The following is a 19,364-nucleotide window of genomic DNA, read 5'->3' as shown; positions in this document are numbered from 1 at the left end:
AACGATGATTTACGATGCCGAGTAACTGGTGCGCTGCCCTCTCTCCTCTCCGCAGGCCCAATGGGAAGGATTAACCGGGCGTATTGTCTTCAACAAAACCAGTGGGCTCAGGACAGATTTCGACTTGGACATCATCAGCCTCAAAGAAGATGGTCTTGAAAAGGTCAGTAAGGTTTGTCCTTCCAGCTAGCTAAGGAGTTTAGGAAACCTTCAAGAGACCCACTCAGGGCCCCTGGAAAGTGGTGTATCTGCCCCATAGCACCCCGATTTGCCTCTCTGTTCGATGTAAGGATATTTGCTTCTTGGAAGTGCTCTGCTCCTCTTCTCTGAATAGGCCATGCATGCTCCTTCACCTACTTATAGACTCATAGACTCAAAGGTCAGAAGGGACCATTATGTTTATCTAGTCTGACCCCCTGCAAAGTGCAGGCCACAGAATCTCACCCACACCTCCTAGAATAATCCTCTCACCTATATCTCAGATATTGAAGCCTTCAAATACTTTGAAGACCCCAAGATGCAGAGAATCCTCCAGCTGTGATCTGCGCCCCATGCTACAGAGGAAGGTGAAAAACCTCCAGGGCCTCTGCCAATCTACCCTGGAGGAAAATTCCTTCCCGACCCCAAATATGGCGATCAGCTAAACCCTGAGCATGTGGGCAAGACTCACCAGCCAGACACCCAGAAAGTTCTCTATAGTAACTCCTATCATCCCTCCATTGACCTATTTCCCACTGATAATGAATGGTCAATTAGTTACCAAGATCATGTTATCTCATCAAACCATCCCTTGAACCCGCAGCCCTCCGCCCAAGTGGTCCCAGTTAGTTGCCATGTAGGACTGTTGCGGTAACACGCATGGGGAATGGCGGAGTGGCAGAAGCAGAAGCAACTTCCTGAATCACTGAGGACGGAGGGTGGGGTTGGTTTGTGGGTTTGTTTGTTTTCCATGCCAATGACGGGCGGGGAAGAAGCCCAACTCAAAGACTGCCTGCACGCCACAGTTGGTTTATGAAGTGTCCTGTGTTGCCCTTGAGGTGACAGTAGCTCTTTGAAGCCCCTTCCTTGGTGCCTTCTCCTGCTTGAAAATAGCCTAAGTCCTGGAAGTATCCCCAATTTGTTACAGCCCCTGACTGGCCCTCCTGCAGCCTGACTTTGGGAGGGGATGAGAATGTTCGCTCTTTGTTCTCTGGCGGGTTGGCGTTTGAGCTCCAAGAAAGGGTACAAAAACAAACACACAAAAATCCCTCAGTGAGGGCAGGTTAGTTTCCTGGCCTGCTTGGAAATTTCCCATTTGGACGTGGAATTCAGGCAACAGCAGTTGTGCTGCTGGGGAGGCAAGGTAGAAGCGCACACACGACCCTGTTGAATCCTAATTAGCACAGATCGCTGCTGGAGACAGCGCTGTGATGCCACTGAAGTGCAGGTCTGATTCTTAGGTGCACCTGGAGATTTCATTCCTGTTTTGTGGACCGCGTAGAAAGACACAGACTGCTCAGAGTACCAAAAGTTCTGCAGCACTGTTTTCAAGGGGAGAACCGTTCATTTAGCGGAGAGCACAGTTGCCTCGATAGAACAAAGATCTGCACCAAAGACAGTGCATACCTACAGTCACCTGTTCACATGTGCGGTGCTCAAAGCAGGTTGTAGATACACGCCGCAGGCTCCGGGAGCAGGCTATCCACGGTTAGAAAGCCATGGAGCTTAGGGATGGGAGAAACCTGGGGGACTGATTCTGTCCTGCTTTCCCTCTTATGAGGTTGCTGACACTTTGCAAAGTGGGTTGCTAGGATGGGTGGGTAACACCCTGCTGCCTGTGCCAATCGACTGCTTATCAGTAATGATACCAGGGGAGTAATAAGAATAGAACAGAAGAACGGCCATACTGAATCATACCAAAGGTCAATCTAGCCCTGATTCCTGTTTTCTAAGAGTGGCCAATGCCAGGTGTCCCAGTGGGAATGAACAGAGCAGGTTATCATGAAATGATCCCTCCCCTGTCACGCATTCCCAGCTTCTGACAAACAGAGGCTACGGGCACCATTCCTGCCCTTCCTGGCTAATAGGACCTATCCTCCATGAATTTGTTCTTTTTTGAACCCTGTCACAGTCTTGGATGTCATGTCGTCCTCTGTCAAGGAGTTCCACAGGTTGACTGTGCATCGTGTGAAGAAATACTTCCTTTTGTATGTTTTAAACCTGCTACCTATTCATTTCATTTGGTGACCCTTAGTTTTTATGTTCTGGGAAGGAATAAATAGGTAAAAATGGCAGACATTTTGGATTTCATGTGAATCTGAATCTTAAAGTACTGCCAAAATACCTATCAGTTAATGTAATACTTCTCAGTTGTATGCGAGAATTGCTGACCCAAATGGTATTTATTACTACCGTGTGTCACATAATGCTCTCAAGAAACTGCCAAACCCTGATGCATAGTCCTCAAAGATGTTCAGGTTTAATGTTTAATCTCCATCTTGTCAAGAGATTTTGTAGCTCTTTGCTTTTTTTTAAAGCTTTTTGTCAACTCGAGAGAGGTTTTAAAGTATCGACGTCAAATCTCAGAGGACTCTAAGTTTCTGTTAATAGCTAATCTGAAATAATGAAATGCCCAGCGGAGTGAATCCCAGTATGTACTTTGCATTATGTACAATAGCTTATATTTGTTGAGCTTTAGGATTCTGTTTCTGATCCTGCTACCTCCTGGATGTACAGAGGATTAAAGCAGTATTACCCAAACATAATTACAGGTAGTTTAACTATCTGACTTGCACAGTTCTCTTAATGGAATATCTGCATCTTTTTCTTTAATTTTTAAATTGATTAATGCAGACTTGAGTTCCGTGTATTTCATTTTCCTTAAGGGAAACTTGGCAAGGGATTCTTAGCCCAGTAGGTAGCATTGCCAAAGGCTCTTTGTTATTGCTTTTCTCCCCCATAACAATAATAATCGTCTGACGTTTTAACTGCCGTATGATTGGAAGGAGGGAAGGGAGGAGTGTCTGGCTTCGGTGAAATATTTAGTGGTTCTCACAAAGTTCACAGAGACTATTTTAAAATTTATACTGTTCTTGCCAAACAGCATTCTTTGTTTCAAAACCCCTTTCTGGGGAGGTAGTAAAACCAGTGGTTGCTGGGGAGATTGAATTATTTAAAAAAAAATTAGAAAAAGGAAAGGAAAAACAATCAAAGACATAAAAATAAATAAATAAATAAATAATGAGGTGTTCCTGGCCTTCCAGTGGGATTGGTCCGTGGGCTCTCTGTTTTCACGTTTCCATCGCTCATGAGGCCTCGTCTGGCCCACGGATAGGGAAGGGGGGAGGGGAGCAGCTAGTTGCCCCAGGGCCTGGCTATTCAAAAGGGTCCCGGGGCTCTCGGCTGCTGTGGGGGGATTCGAAGCCCCGGGACCTTTAAATCGCTTGCTCTGTGTGACTCTGAGGGTTAGGGAGGAAAGGTGCCATGCTCTGGGCGGCAAGAAGGGCTGACAGCTCCTGGCCACGCCCCTGCTGCCTGAAGCCCCGCCCCTTCCGGGAGCACAGAGCTGCCCCCCCCCCCTCTTTGCCCAGGGTCCAGTGAAGGCTCCCTGCTCCCCTGGGCCTTGTAGATGGATTGACCTGTGTACTCTGCTGTTCCTATTTGCTTGTGTCTGTTGTCTATTTGAGGGCATATCTGTGCTGGTGGAGGACAGTGCGTTCAGATGTTGAACATAGAACTTCTCTGAAAGTTTCCCTTCAGTAGGTCTCTTGGTCTTATTGTTTTCACATTTGCAGCCATGCTGTTCACAGTAAAATATAGATGGTGGCCGAGTATAATAAGGGAGCTGAATTGTGACCCCTATTCCTACAGCTGAAGGGCAGACGGGCTGGTTGTGTGTGTCTGTATTCATATAATCTGATCAAATATTGGTGGACAAGAAGCAACAGGCTGAAATTGCAGCAAGGGAGGTTTAGGTTGGGCATTAGGAAAAACTTCCTGCCAGGTGGTTAAGCCCTGGCATAAATTGCCCAGAGGGGTTGTGGAAAAATCACTGGAGATTTTTAAGAGCAGGTTAGACACACTCCTGTCAGGGATGATCTGGGTGGTGCTTGGTCCTGCCGGGAGTGCAGAAGAGGTCCCCTTCCATTTCTAGGATTCTATGATTGGTGATGATGCTGTACCAATTGCTTACCTTGTGAAAATCCTCCTAGGTCCCCTGGTTTTAACGAGATTGTGACCCTCTATCTCTCAGCAGAGGAGAACTTCTAAAATTAACACTTGGTTGCTATTGGTGACACTTTATAAAAGATTCAATTAAGTTTCTAGAGAGGAACGTAGAAATTCCCAGACTGGGTCAGACACATGGTCCATGTAGTCCAGGATACTGTCTTGGACACTGGCTAGCACCAGCTGTATCAGGAATAGGTGTAAAAACCCTCCGATGGGCAATTTTAAGGTAATCTTTCTTCCCCCATTAGAAGTGAATCCTGTGTGTTCCTGGCTGGTGGTTTTGTGTCTGGCTCATATTCATTCCCAGTGTTACTGGTTTTAAAGTGGGATCAAAATGGAGCTAAATTAAATGCAGGCGGACTTGATCTAGGAATGTTAAATTGTGAGTCACTGACTAATCGAATAGTCAATGAATTTTGCATCAACTATTTGATTAGTTGATAGGACGCCTCCGCCTTTGAAGTGTAACAACAGGGCTGTTGCTATAATTCAAATGTAAGGGGACTGTTAGCCCCTTACTAAAACTCTGTGGGAGTTTTTGGTTTGCCAGCTCTCAGTATCAAAAGGGGAAGGGTCCATGAGACTGACAGACCCCAGAGACAATGGAAAGCAGCCAACACTCCAGCTCAGCCTGATTGACAGGTTGGACAGGCCAGTGAGGAAAGTGAGAGGCCAGGCCCGTCCTCCCTGTGAGCTGGGATTGTTCTGGGTCTCTCTGAGCAAGGAGAGAGCTGAGAGACAGCTAAGAGGAGCAAGCTGTATGGAGAAGTCCTGCAGCAACAGAGTCAGACACACACAGTCTATGGAGCGCAGACCCTGTGTTGAGCAGCAGACTGGCAGTGCTCAGAGAGCCAAAAGGGACAGAGAAGCAACGCAAGGAGCTGGAGACTGGCCACGCAGCACAGCCTGCAGCTGGATGTGGTGAGCAGCTGGGAACTGCAAAGTGTGGGGAGAGGCTCTGGGCAGGGAGATATCACCAGCCAAGAGGCCCAGCAGGCCAGACTGGGAGAGGAGTCTGGCCACTTAGAGCTTGAGGCTGTGTGGTCACTGCCAGAGCAGGCGTGTCCAGCCTGCAGCCCCCCCCCTGCAGCACATCCAGGGCCTCTAAGGAGCCTATAAGGAAGAGACTGTGGACTGTCCTTACACTCTGCAGACTGCTGTTTTGATGTCCCTGTGCTACAGAGCAGGACTGTGTGTTCTCATTTAACCATTCTCATTTTTTTCTTATTCTTTTCTCTTTAATCAGTTGATGTTTAATAAATTGTATTTGCTTTGAACCTTATGAAATCATCACTGGGCCAAGAAGGCCTGCAGTGTAAAGAGAGCACCTCGGAGTGGGGACACCCTAACTCCTGCCCCTAGTGACTACAAGGTCGGGGATTAAGCCCCAGGAAATCTGGGTCCAGCCTTGTTGGGGTTTCGAGGACTCTGCTACTCAGGAGAGTGGAGGGGGAGCCCTCAGGATCAGGGAAGCTGTGGGGTAAAGGAAGTGGGAGCGGGGACTCAGATCCTTTCGCTGGTCCATTTCACCGGGGTGGTATAGAAGCCAGGAAAGTTCCCCACAATAGCGGGACCAATCCCCCGCTTACACAAAGGCGAAAGCGCCGCGTGGTGACCCCGGGCTCCATGTGGCACTGTTCCTCTGAAATGCCGCGGGGAACCCAGCGTCAGGCTCTTTGCGGCATTTCAAAGCAGCAGCGCCCCCTGGAGCCTGGGATCAGCTGGGGACTCCCCCACTGACCCCTGGCTCCATGTGGCACTGCCAGGACACCCCAGCTGGCTCGGGGCTGCACGCAGCATTTCAAAGCAGCAGTGTCACGTGGAGGCCGGAGTGTGGCCCCAGGTTCCACTTGGCGCTACCACTTTGAAGCATCCACTCCTCTCTTCCCCTCCCCACTTGCTGCCTCTTTCTGATAGAGGCAGCAAGGGCCGGAGGAACGACTAGTCGACTAGCCTCTCAACTAGTCCTTCAAATCCCTAGCTTGATCTCTCCTCTCTTCTCCATTACACTAATGTTAAGCTCTCGGACTGTACCTCCAGGGACTCCAATGAAGTAGCCCTGGGGGGAACTGGTGTAATGTGGAATCTGCCCACCTACCAGGAGTCACAGGAGTTTGTATCTCCCAATTCTCTCTCTCTCATATCAGTGCCACTCACCCCTTTTCTCTGCAAGGACATTATGACCTTCTAGCTAAATCAAACACTCATGCCCAGGACTAAATTATCTGAGTGGAATTAAATTACTTGAATAAACTCCTCTCACATTGCCGGTGTGGCTTTCCGTGGCATGTGGTAGGCTGGATTCAGGGACATTCCTCTCTCCAGTGGCAACAACAAGTGCTCCATCCGTGAGGGAATTGACTAACGGTCTACTACAGCCATCTTGCAATGCAAACCAGACAGGAGAATTCACAGGTTTACAGTTTCCCTCTTAGTACATATGGCAGTGCCTGACTTTACTAGATACATTTTTTCACATGATCACCAGTAGGAAAAACAGGATATACTATGAATCAAATGAATTCCAAGTACCTCCAAGTCTAGCAATGCAGAGAAGGTGCCAGACTGAGCTTAGGAGAATGCAACTGATAGCAGAGGCACAGCCAGGGCAGTGGTTCTGCAAGCTGTGACATCTGGCTGGGTTTTTAAATTTTTTTAAGTAACACATGTTTTCATGGGAATCCTTTATTTCCTGTGAAACATGCTGGTTTGTCAATGAAAACACTTTTAGACCCTTGGAAAGGGGAACCAACCCCAACCCAACACGTCTATTTTTATAAACCAAAAAAATCCCAGCAATCACCCTCAAAATGCTTTCTTATTTTTCCTTTTTTTCATCAGAAATATCATTTGCCAAGCAGCTGTGTTCTCAACCTTTTCCATACAAGAATTCTCCTTCCACATAAGGGCTACGTCTACACTGGCCCCTTTTCCGGAAGGGGCATGTAAATTTCACCTATCGTAGTAGGGAAATCCGCGGGTGATTTAAATATCCCCCGCGGCATTTAAATAAAAATGTCCGCCGCTTTTTTCCGGCTTTTAAAAAAGCCGGAAAAGAGCGTCTACACTGGCCCCGATCCTCCGGAAAAAGCGCCCTTTTCTGGAGGCTCTTATTCCTACTTCACATATGCCTAGGGACCACCCTGATTTCTCTCCTCATTAGGTCTCCCAACATGGTAAATTTAGCTTTTGCTTGCATGTGCAACTGAAGATGGACATAGCTACCCGGTAGCCAGGCGTGTGGGATCCTAGAAAAGACTAAACGATGCACGACAAGTGTCCAGTAATTTTCTTTCTTTGCTTCATTTCAGGTTGGAGTGTGGGACCTGTCTGACGGTTTGAACATCACTGAAGTTTCCAAGGGACGAGGGCCCAATGTCACAGACTCACTAACCAACAGATCTCTTATTGTCACCACTGTCCTGGTAGGAGGCTACAGGCTTGTATTTCTCATCCATGTACAAATGGCTGAAAATGTGCAACTTCTCTGATGTTTTACGAGGCTGCAGTGAATTTGCCAGTCCCCTGGCTTTTTGCCTCCTCTTTAGGGGTTGTCCCCTAGCTCTCTGTGCTACTGGCGCGGTCAGAAACTTAAGAACATAACAACGGCCATACTGGGGCAAAGTCCAACTTGCCCAGTATCCTGTCTGCTGACAGTGGCCAATGCCCCAGAGGGAATGAACATAACAGGGAATCATCAAATGATCCCATTCCCGTTGCCCATTCCCAGCTTCTGACAAACAGAAGCTAGGGACACCATTCCTACTCATCCTGGCTAATAGCCACTGATGGACCTAACGTCCTTGAATTTACCTAGCTCTTTTTTGAACCGTGTTAAAGTTGGTGCTCTCACAGTATCCTCTGGCAAGGAGTTCCACAGGTTGACTATGTGCTGCGTGAATAAATACTTCCTCTTGTTTGTTTTAATCTTGTTATCTATTAATTTCATTTGGTGACCCCTAGTTCTTATGTTATGGGAAAAAAGGAAATGATTTTTCCTAACTCACTTTTTTTCCATACTAGTTATGATTTTATAGATCTCTATCATATCCCTGATTAGACTCCTCTTTTCTAAGCTGAAAAGTCCCAGTCTTTTTAATCTCTCTTCGTATGGCAGCCATTCCAAACCCCTAATAATTTTTTTTGCCCTTTTCTGAACTTTTTCCAATGCTAAGATATCTTTTTTGAGATGAGCTGACCATAGCTGCACACATCAGTCAAGATGTGGGCACACCACGGATTTATACTGAGGCAATGAGATATTCTCTGTCTTATTCTCTATCCCCTTTTAAATGATTCCTAACATTCTGTTTGCTTTTCTGGCTGCCTCTGCACATTGAGTGGATGACCTGCCTTGGTCAGAAATAAGATGCCAACAATTGTCACACCGAAGTACCTGACACTCTTTGCTTTTCTTAAAATAACAAGAGATAAGAGACACTGAGATGTCAGTGTTCTAGAAGCTGTCATTTGCACACTGTGGGCAAATATTGGCTGATTCATGGTCACCGATTAACTTCCAGGAGTTAGCAAAATGTTAGTTCACCCGGCTGCCCTGTGAGAGGGTGGGATGGCCCCCCAGCATGTGACTGATCTGGGCTGGGTTATGAAAGGGAAGGGGAAGCTAGTGAGGAGGGGGCTACCCTGGGGAAAAGGTGTGTGCTCTTTTCTCCCAGCTGGCTGGAGCAGGATGGAGTGTGGGTGCTTTTAGCCAGTCGTTGGAGTTGATTTGTTCTGGATTTGAGTTTGTGTTTTTGGAATTCAAGCCCAGAGGAAAGGATGTGAAATGCCTGCAGGAGGGACATTTCTTTTCCTATTCCCTATCTGGTGAGTCTGCCAGCACAATGGCTTACAGGCCTTTCCCTACATAGAAACGAGGTTGGACTCGAGAGAGGGGGAGACCCACACTTACATCTGCTCCATCCTCTCCCATACCCACATGCTGCCGCGACACACCAGCTCTTCCCCCCACCATGATTTAGTTTGGAAAGGAGAAGACTGAGAAGGGACATAATAGCGATTTTTCAGGTGTCTAAAAGTGTGTTATAAGGAGGAGGGAGAAAAGTTGTTCTCCTTGGCCTTTGAGGACAGGACAAGAAGCAATGGGCTTAAACTGCAGCAAGGGAGGTTTAGGTTGGACATTCGGAAAAACTTCTTAGATGTCAGGGTGGCTAAACACTGGAATAAGCTGCTTAGGGAGGTGTGGACTCTTCATCACTGGAGATATTTAAGAGCAGATTGGACAGGCATCTATCAAGGATGGTGTAGATGGTGCTGTGTCCTGCCATGAGGGGAGGGGACTGGACTCGGACCTCTCGAGGCCCCTTCCAGTTCTAGTGTTCTATGATTCTATGATCCCCAAAGCTGCGTCCTCAGAGACAGAGTGCCATGGAGGGGGAGGGCGGGTTGATGGCAGAAGGGGCGGGCCTTGGGAATGGGAACTCACAGCAGACCCTGCCCAGCCCCCAGGGACTCCAGGCTAGATTGTGCAACGTCACTGGCTTGGGATGGCCCGTGGACCGAGAGCTTGAGCCCCCTGGACTTAGAGGGTCTCTTTTCTCTCTGTGTCACTGCACGAAGGAGGGGCACATTCTGTCATGCATAGCCATGAGCATCAGGCAGCTGCTCAGTGGCCCTAGATTAAGTCACTTGTCCGTCTGAGTGGATCTTCCACTGGTCAGATGCCCCCGTAACTCCAAAGACACAGCAGTCCCGAATTAGCCCGCCCTCTGGGCGGTCTCAGTAGATCACCAGTGGCTTACTGGCCCTTAGAGACTGACCCCTCCTTTTGTTTCTAGATGTGGCCCTTCCAGGTCAGAGTTGAAGCTCCGTGCTAGGAGGTAGTGTGGATACGCCGGGGTCCTTCTCCTGCCAGGGCCGGCGTTGTACCTGCTCTGCGGGTACTTCATGCTCCAGCGCTGCCAATCTGTCCCTTCTCACCATCCTGGCATTCATTTACGCACATGGGTAATAACTGCAGCGCTTGTGTTTCGTTCCCCTCATAACGACGCATGTGACAACCTAGCCAAAAGTAATTGAGTTATGCAGCAAAGCATGGGTACTTAACCGCTCTCCTCTGCCTCCAACTGTCACACCGTATTTAGTGCTCGCCTTCGCTATTGGATTTGATAGCAGGCATCAGATCAGAATGAATTTTTATTTAACGTCTAATGAATTATGACTAGTCGCATTGGTTTATATTCGGCTGCGTTACACAAGGGTGGGTCATGCCGTGCCAGTCGGAAGCAACAGCCAATGGCGCTGTACCTAGAACAAATAATCCGTAGCAGGCCTTGGGCTGGTAGCATAGCCCCGGTTTGAAATTCTGCTTGTGCTGATAATAGTTCCAGCCCGTTTCCATGGAGGGCCTTCAAAAGAGCCCCCTCTGTCAAAGAATCATGGATGGTAGAGATGGGAAAGAACTGCTAGGTCATGGATGGTGGAGGGAGGATCGTCTTTTATGGCATTGCCTATTTTATGCCATAAAAGAACACGTGCATGTGAATCAGGTATGCCTAAAAGAGAAGGACAAGAGTTTGGCTCGGTGCAATGTTACATGTATCCTCTCCCCATCTCTTTGTTCAGGGACCTCGATCCTCACCTGAAAAACCCCTTTCTATTCCCGTTCTGGGAATGATACACAGCTTAACATAGGACCAGCCAAAGGTCAGACCAAAGGTCCATCTAGCCCAGTATCCTGTCTGCCGACAGTGGCCAATGCCAGGTGCTCCAGAGGGAGTGAACAGCACAGATAATCAAGTGATCCCTCCCCTGTCACCCATTCCCAGCATCTGACAAACAGAGGCTAGGGACACCATCCCTGCCCATCCTGGCTAATAGCCACTGATGGACCTAACCTCCATGAACTTAGCTCAGTGTTTCCTGATTTTATTTGGCCACAGAACCCTTTTCAGCTTAAAATAATTTCAAGGAACCCCTAGGCTTCTCAGAGTAGAATTTGGCAAGCAAAAAAAAAAAAAAAAAGCCCCACCAGAATTGGTTGAGCAAAAAAACCCTGCAAAATACTGTCTCTTTAAGAGGGGTGGGTCAATGCTGCGTTCTCGTGGAACCCTTACTTTCGCTTTGTGGAACCCTGGGGTTCCACGGAGCACTAACTGGGAAACACTGACTTAGCTAGTTCTTTTTTGAAACCTTTGCCAGTGAGCTTAGCCACTTCACCTCAGTCCCAGCCTGCGGGTCCCTGCTATTCCAGTCCCTGAAATGTCATTATGACCCAGGCATATTCTTATTGTTCATTACTAACTCTGCGGAGAGAGAGACAGAGACAGACAGAGAGAGACAGGGAGAGAAACACAGAGAGACAGCGAGGCAACCTCCAGACTGCATCCCACTGTCGGCGGAGGGATGCAAATAAAGCACTTCGAAAGTGCAAATGAGCCCAGAATTTAAATATCCCGGACTTCATTTGCATACTTACCTTCCGGCACTGTGCCGATCACATGCCATTTCAAAAGTGAAAGTGCTGTGTAGCCGCGGTTCTGCCGACAGCGGGGAGATTTTTCGACAGATCCTATACGCCTCGTTTTTTGAGTAACCTGTGGAGTAACGTTAGTTCGAACCAAGGGGTTTGATTCGAACTAACGCGGCCCAGAGCGCACTTCCTGGCTTGAATCAGCAGGCGATCGGAATAGCGCGCGGGCGAGATTATGCTAATGAAGCGCAGGATATTTAAATCCCCGCTTCATTAGCAATTTTGGTTGCCTACATTTGCATCCCTAGTTCGAACGAGGGTGCAAGTGTAGACGTACTCTGGGAGGGGAGTGGAGTCTAGTGAGTTATAGCAGGAGGCAGATACATTTGGGTTCTAAATAAAATGTCAGAATGGCCAGACTGGGTCAGACCAAAAGTCCATCTCCTCAGTAGCCTGTCTTCCAACAGTGGCCAATGCTAGATGCCCCAAAGGGAATGAACAGAAGAGACAATCCTCAAGGGTATGTCTACACTACCCCCCTAGTTCGAACTAGGGGGGGTAATGTAGTCATACGGAGTTGCAAATGAAGCCTGGGATTTGAATTTCCCGGGCTTCATTTGCATAAAACCGGCCGGCGCCATTTTTAAATGCCGGCTAGGTCGGACCCCGTGCCACGCGGCTACACACGGCACGGACTAGCTAGTTCGAATTAGGCTTCCTATCCGAACTAGCTGTACGCCTCGTGGTTAATTAGGAAGCCTAATTCAAACTAGCTAGTCCGTGCCGCGTGTAGGCGCGCGGCACGGGGTCCGACCTAGCCGGCATTTAAAAATGGCGCCGGCTGGCTTTATGCAAATGAAGCCCGGGAAATTCAAATCCTGGGCTTCATTTGCAACTCTGTATGACTACATTACCCCCCCTAGTTCGAACTAGGGGGGTAGTGTAGACATACCCCAAGTGATTCATCCCCTGTTGCCCGTTCCCAGCTTCTGGCAAACAGAACTTATTTCTTTAGGATTGGAACCCTGTTACAGTTTGGACCTTTCTACCATCTCCCGGCAAAGAGTTCCATAGGTTGGCCATGAAGAAATCATGTCTTTGTTTGTTTTAAATCTGCTGCCTATAAATTCTAGTGGGCACTCTCCTTGTGTTTGTTAAGAGGTCAATAAAATCATGAATGCTGAGGGAAAACGGACACTAATACATCTGTGTCTGGGGCTGTGGTATGCACTTTCAGCAGACCCAGGGGCAACAGGCAGGGGGCACAAGGCATCATGTGCCCCAAACACTGTGGTGGGGGGACTAGTTGGGCTGGAAGGCTGGTGCTGGGAGCAGAGGTCTGTACTCCCCCACCCCCCACCCCACACACTTACTAGCAGCAGTGGGGAAAGCAGCATGGTTGGGGGAGCAAAGCAGCTGGGGCTGCCTTGCTCTACTTCCCCCTGCCACTGCCAAGGATTGTGGGAGGTGGGGGGGATGGACCCCTGCTGCTGGTGCCAACCCCTTAGCCTCACCATTCCCCCAGGCCATCTCAGTTGGTGGAAGAGGCGGAATGGGGCAGAGCAAGGGAGGGGAGAGGTAAGGCCTGGAACAGAAGGGAGTTGACTTGGCCCTTCCCTGAGGGGTGGGGGTTACGTGGGTCGGGCCCACCAGACCCTCTCTCACTAGTTGCCTCTGAGCAGACCTCCAGGATGAAATTCAGGTGTTCAAAGTTCAAGGGGGCTACAGCCCCTCCATGACTCCCTAAATGACATCACTACCTACACCCCCCCACCCACACACACACAGGCTACGTCTAGACTGGCACGATTTTTCGCAAATGCTTTTAACGGAAAAGTTTTTCCGTTAAAAGCATTTGTGGAAAAGAGCGTCTAGATTGGCACGGATGCTTTTCCGCAAAAGCACTTTTTGCAGAAAAGCGTCCATGCCAATCTAGACGCGGTTTTGCACAAGAAAGCCCCGATCGCCATTTTCACGATCGGGGCTTTTTTGCACAAAACAATACTGCATTGTCTACACTGGCCCTCTTGCGCAAAAGCATTTGCGCAAGAGAGCTTTTGCCCGAATAGGAGCAGCATAGCATTTCCGCAAGAACACTGACAATCTTACATTAGATCGTCAGTGTACTTGCAGAAATTCAAGCAGCCAGTGTAGACAGCTGGCAAGTTTTCCGCAAAAGCACTTGCTTTTGCGGAAAAACTTGCCAGTCTAGATGCAGCCATAGGGTATGGGGTAGAGCTCTCTCTGCATAGATAGAGAACCCTCATGCAGTTTGCAGGAGCATCAGGAGCAACACCTGTGGTTCCCCCACCAGCTACAGGCGTTCAAAAGAATTGTCTCTTCAGAAGCTGCTGCAAAACGCTTAGGGGAAATGCTGGAACAAAAGGCACTTTGTCAATTCATGCTCTCTCCGATTCTCAACAGCTCTTGGAACTGGGTCCATGTTTGCCCCTTGTCACAGGGTGGCTTTGCCCTCAGGGGCCGGAGGCCTCAGGCAGAAAAGTCCCATTACTGAAGGAACGGCCCCAGCATGCCCATGCAATGGTAACAGAGGGCAGGCAGCTCATTCCCCTATAAAGGACGGCAGAAACCTGCAGCGAGTGAGGAGAAACTTCCCCCGGGGAAGAGTGAATGTGACACCAGAGGGATCCAGAAATCAGAGCCAGGAGGCTGGGAGTGACTTGACCTGGGGCCCCACTCAGGGAAGAAGGGCTGACAACTCTCTAGCTAGGGGAGGGAGACACTGAACTGATGTGTTGATCTCAGGCCTAAATAAAATGGACCCCAGACAGACTATATCTGAAATGCTGTGGATGGTGTAGTTCTTCAGAGGCACAGTAGAGGTGGAGGTAGATGCAGGGTGACCTCTGGCCATTGAGCGGCAGGGGTAAGGCACATCTGTTTTATCTTCTAATCTGTTCTTTTGTCTTTAAACTCTTTTGGCTTGTTCCGAAAGTTTTGGTCAGAAGCATTTGAAGCAGATGACTTCCAATGGGCCAGCAGAAAGACTGTCAGGATACTGGGGTGGGAGCCAGTCCCCGAGCGGGAGATAGGGAATCACACAACAGAAATGCCGTGCACAATGATACGGACCCTAAGTAGAGACCAGGGGACAGAGGTGGGGGAACTACCTGAGGTTATTTCAATCCAAGGAAGCCCTCAAGAGCTGGGAAGCAAGGATTCATTTCCCCCATGCCCTGGTCCATCTGTGTCTATGTCTAATTAAAATGTAGCACGGCGTCGCAAGAGGAATTTATGGGAGGGAGGTGGCCGGTAATACCGACGTGAAGGGTTAAGAGGCACAAGTCCAGCTGCAGAGGGCTGAGTTCTAGAGCAGCAGTGAGAGCTGCTGGGCCAGGACTGAGGAAGGCTGGAGGAGGAAATACAGCAGCTCCGAAATGTGCCGTAATGATAGTGCTGGGTGGGGTCAAGATCTGGAATAGCTGTCTCGTGGGAGTGACGCACGTCAGGAGTGAGCTGCTGCATCAGCCGAAGCAGAGCACTGAAGGGAGCTGTTTCTAGCCAGTGCTTTCCTCTCTCCACTCCAGCTGCTGTGAATGCCCATGAGCTTTGTGCTTACCATCGGTGATGGGGGAAGATAGGGCTGGGGGAGGCAAGCCCCCAGCCCCACCCCTTCTGCCCAGGCCCCGCCCGGTACAGGAGGCAAGCCGCCCTTCCCCACAGCACCACGTGGAAGTGGAGCAGCACCTAGCTCTAGCCTCCCCAGCCCCAGGACCATGGAGAGGTAGGGGTGCAGGCCCCAGCCTCCCCAGCCTCAGAGCACAGGGAAGGCGGGCACTTGGGGGCAGCAACCCTTCGCCCCACAGTACGCCAACAGTAGGCATTCGGTGGGTGGGGCAACGCCTTCCCTTGCCTAGCATACCCGCTGCCCCCGGTGCTCACATTGCAAGTCTAAAGCATCCGTCAAGCAAATCCCCACCTGCTAATTGCTCCAGTTTGCACGCCGGAATGTGCGCAGGCGTGCCTGGCTCAAAGCCCCCCTCCTCCCGCTGCGCTGCCTTATTGCGTGAGGTACTTGAATGGGGCTGAGTGGGGCCATAAATGCATCTCCGTACCCTGGATCCTAAGAAGTGAAGCACAACCCTAAAGTTGATCAGCATTTGCTACTGCCCTTTGTGCCTCTTCCACACGCCGACAGAAAAGCCAGAGGAGGACTCTTTAAAAGGAAAAGCAAGGAAAAGTCTTTCTCTTCTCTCCTCCCCTCCCCCGCCAACTCCCGCTGCCTTTTGCTCGTATCACGGTGACTTGTTGAAAGAGAAAGATTACCCCGGCAGCCGGCACCACTCTCCCTGAGCGATGCGAGAACTGAGAAGTTATGAAATTGAGGGCACCTTCACTGAGAAATCGATTAGCAAGCCGAGGGAGCTTGTGAATTGGATGTCTGGCCATTTTCAGTAATAAATCGTGAAATAGTCTGTGAATAAGTAGTTCGTCGAGATCAGAATTACCCCCTAGGAAACGTTTGAGACCCAGAGATACATTACAGAGCGAGTGGCCTTCTAATCCCCAGCGCTGTGGCTGTTAAATATGGATGTTATCCCTATCGTGCTTCCCAACATGAATAGGGTTGTATGGCTGCTTTGGAGCTGGTGTATTTATACCAAGAGCCATAGACTCAGCGGGTTCACAAACAAAGCTCTAATTCCAGGGGAGAGGGCTGTGGCAGAGACCCGGGGAGGGAGGCTAATGGGTTTGCATGCACTGCACTAACTCCATGGGCACGACATTGTCAGCCTTGCTTTCTCATCCAGCAAACCCGGACCCCGGTGCTCTCTCTGCTCCACTCCCCATCAACACTCAGAGCAGGACGAACAGCCTTCGGGACAGCCGTCCCCTGTGGGTGCTGGGGGAGTACGGATCCCTCGAGGCAGGACGCAGAGGCAGGGATGCTGCTGGAATTCCATGCACAAGGGCGAATTCCGGGGCACCTCCAAGCTAGGACATTGTACGTAACGTTATCTGCTACATGGCTCAATTTAACAAGCAGTCCTTGCCTCAGGCAGGGCTCCTGGCCTGCTCTTGTCGCCTGTTGCTCACCGGCCGGAAAGCATCCCTTGAGCTTCTCAGCGCTTCCTTCTCTCTCAGCCCCACATCTGCCTGGCCCCTTTCGGTTGCCGAGATGAACAGCCCACATGCAACACTTTGCGCGGTGCTAGGTTGTCTGCATGTGCCTAGGCTGACCTCATTCTTCGAAGGAGATGAGAAGAAAGATGGAGCCATTCTGAGAGGAAGCTCTGCTTGTCAGAAGCTGCAAATGGGGAGGGATCATTTGATGATTCCCTGTTCCGTTCATTCACTTTGGGGCACCTGGCATTGGCCACAGTCGGCAGACAGGATACTGGGCTAGTTGGACCTTTGGCTGGTCTTATGTTCATATAGGGCTGCTAATATGAGTGCATTAGTATTTGGATTATGGTATTACCAGGCATGGATGGAGGCATCATTGTGCCAGGCAGTTAACCCCCATAAATTCAGCTTTTGAGCTAGGACTTTTTTATTATATGTGGCGTGCCTGGTGGAACAAAGAAAGGGGGAACACAGAAACAATGAGACAATTTGGTTATTGGAACAAACAAGGCTTCTGTATTTGACAGGCAGCCCGGGTCTTCCAGGGTGCCATATATCTTGGGCATTAATCAATGCTTCCCTGTGGAATGGAGTAATAATAATTAATGCAAAGACATGGTTTGCTTTCTGCACTTGATTTTCTTAGACAAGTTCTGGATCCAGACCCGACTGGAGCTGGGTTCTCAGCCTGACCTTTCTGAGCCTTTCAAGGCATCCAAGCTGGCCATCTTTAAACAAGAAAGGAGGGCTATTTTGGAGCATTAGCGGAAGTGCAGTCATTTGGCCTCGGAGGAGAGCAGCCCTCTAAGTGTTTCAGAGAGTTCACCGCGGAACATTCCTTTTAGCGGCGCTATCCATTACAGTGCTTCCTGGCGCTGCCTGCAGTCTGCTAGCTAATAAGGCTGCACTTTGCTGCGGCTTGTTAAAATTTCAGAGGCTTTTCTGAATATTAAAGTAATGAGAGCATAGCAGGAGGGGGAGAGGAGGCCCTGAGAGAGCATGATGGGGGTGCTGCACCCTGCTTGTGGTGCCCTTTCTGACATACTGCACCAAGGCTTGTTAGAAACTATCGGCTCCATGCATCAGCAGTGCATGGGCATCTAACGACAAATGCCCAGGGCTGTAGCCATGGGTTTGTTGCTAGATCGGCCAGAGTGATGCCTGGTTGTTCCAAAGTCCTGGGCCCTGATCCAGGGCTGTGTCTGAGCTGATCTCAGTGCAGCATGGGTGGGAGAAGATGCCAAAAGCTACCAGGATTGCTGCCGGCTAGCATAAGTTAGAGTCATCCTGAGCTGCTGTAAATGATGCCTGCTGTCCTTTATCCTGGAAGAGCAGGGGTGGAGAACATAAGGCCTGGTCTCCGACTTGCCTGGATCTGGTCCCTGAGGCTCAGGGCTCCCACCCCCAACATTAGGGAGTCTGTGCTGGTGTTCCAGCCCCCCTCCCCTGCATCCTTTTCCTGCCGGACGGGACAAAATCTACTAGCCTGGGTCCACCACACCCCCGGCTCTGGTGTGTGAGGGGCATGCGGGGACTGTCTTTCTCCTTCTCAGGCAGGGGCCACATCAGTGAGGTTTTGTTTCTCATTTGTGTATGGCCCCCAACCCTAGAAAGGTTCCCCATCCCCGTGGAGGAGGAACAACCCCTAACTCTTGGGCATGCTCTCTTCACTGACAGCTAAAGTGGGGGTGGAGGCATGTCAGGCAGCATGCCACTGACCATGGCAATTCCTCTACCAGTCAGGTAGGCTGCCATATGGCCAGAATCAAGCTGTGGATCAGAACCCTAGGGGATGTTTCTAGGATGCTGTAGGGCAGTGTTTCCTGATTTTATTTGGCCACGGAACCCTTTTCAGCTTAAAATAATTTCAAGGAACCCCTAGGGTTCCCAGAGTAAAATTTGGCAAGCAAAAAAAAACCAAAACTCTGTCTCTTTAAGAGGGGGCGGGGCAATGCCACGTTCTCACGGAACCCTTACTTTCGCTTTGCGGAGCCCTGAGGTTCCACGGAGCACCAATTGGGAAACACTGCTTAGGGCATGATGAAATCCAGGTGTATGTGGAAACCCTGCGGACCAGAAAACCTGCTTTGAAATCATCAGCTTGTAGGCACCTCCTTCTCTCAGTACTGACCGGTGCTCTCAGCTCTCAAGGGTGTCTGCTATGAGGTGGGTAGTATTCTCTGCAAGCTGCATGCTTGGGTGGCCACCCAAGGGAAATTCACATGCTGTTCAGCTGATTAGCCAAGCGCTCACAGTGCCCACAGCTGGCAGCATGTGTTTCTCCCAGTGGTGCACATCTGCACATGCCTTGGTGCATATAACAAAATTTATTCCTCACATAAATGAAACAAAAAAAAAAAGAGAGAGAACACTGGAAGTGGGTTCTGGTTTGTTGTAATGGAAAAGGACTAAGACACATGCTGGTCTTCTTATGATCTGCCTCCAGCCAGCACTAGAATCCCTGCCCCATTCTTTGCTTTGTTCACCTATTCCTGTGGGGAAATAACGCCAAAAGAAATAAAGCTTATATTGGCGAGATACCAGCCCCAATGCTATGATGGTGAGTCCACAACAGTCCCCAGGGGTTGGTTCATTTGTGCTTCTAACTTCAGAGATTGGTGGCTGATTTTTTCCC

General features: G+C 49.6%; 1 protein-coding gene across 3 annotated transcripts in view; it reads left to right on the top strand.

Annotated features, from left to right (window-relative positions):
• The window catches only part of GRIK3 (glutamate ionotropic receptor kainate type subunit 3), a 303,000-nt gene that overhangs the window by 207,239 nt on the left and 76,397 nt on the right, over nt 1-19,364 (top strand). For all 3 annotated transcript variants that reach the window (XR_012897571.1, XM_006134255.4, XM_075908606.1), the window contains exons 8-9: nt 56-163; nt 7,521-7,634. Coding sequence is in view for 2 of the 3 variants with exons in the window: in XM_006134255.4 (XP_006134317.2) it covers nt 56-163; nt 7,521-7,634 (222 nt within the window). In the remaining variant the exon portion in view is untranslated. The remainder of the gene's footprint in view (nt 1-55; nt 164-7,520; nt 7,635-19,364) is intronic.

This window comes from Pelodiscus sinensis, chromosome 25, assembly GCF_049634645.1.
Source record: "Pelodiscus sinensis isolate JC-2024 chromosome 25, ASM4963464v1, whole genome shotgun sequence".
Taxonomy (NCBI): Eukaryota; Metazoa; Chordata; order Testudines; family Trionychidae; genus Pelodiscus; species Pelodiscus sinensis.
The sequence above is the reverse complement of the archived record's forward strand: the minus strand, read 5'-3'. Positions and strand labels throughout refer to the sequence as shown.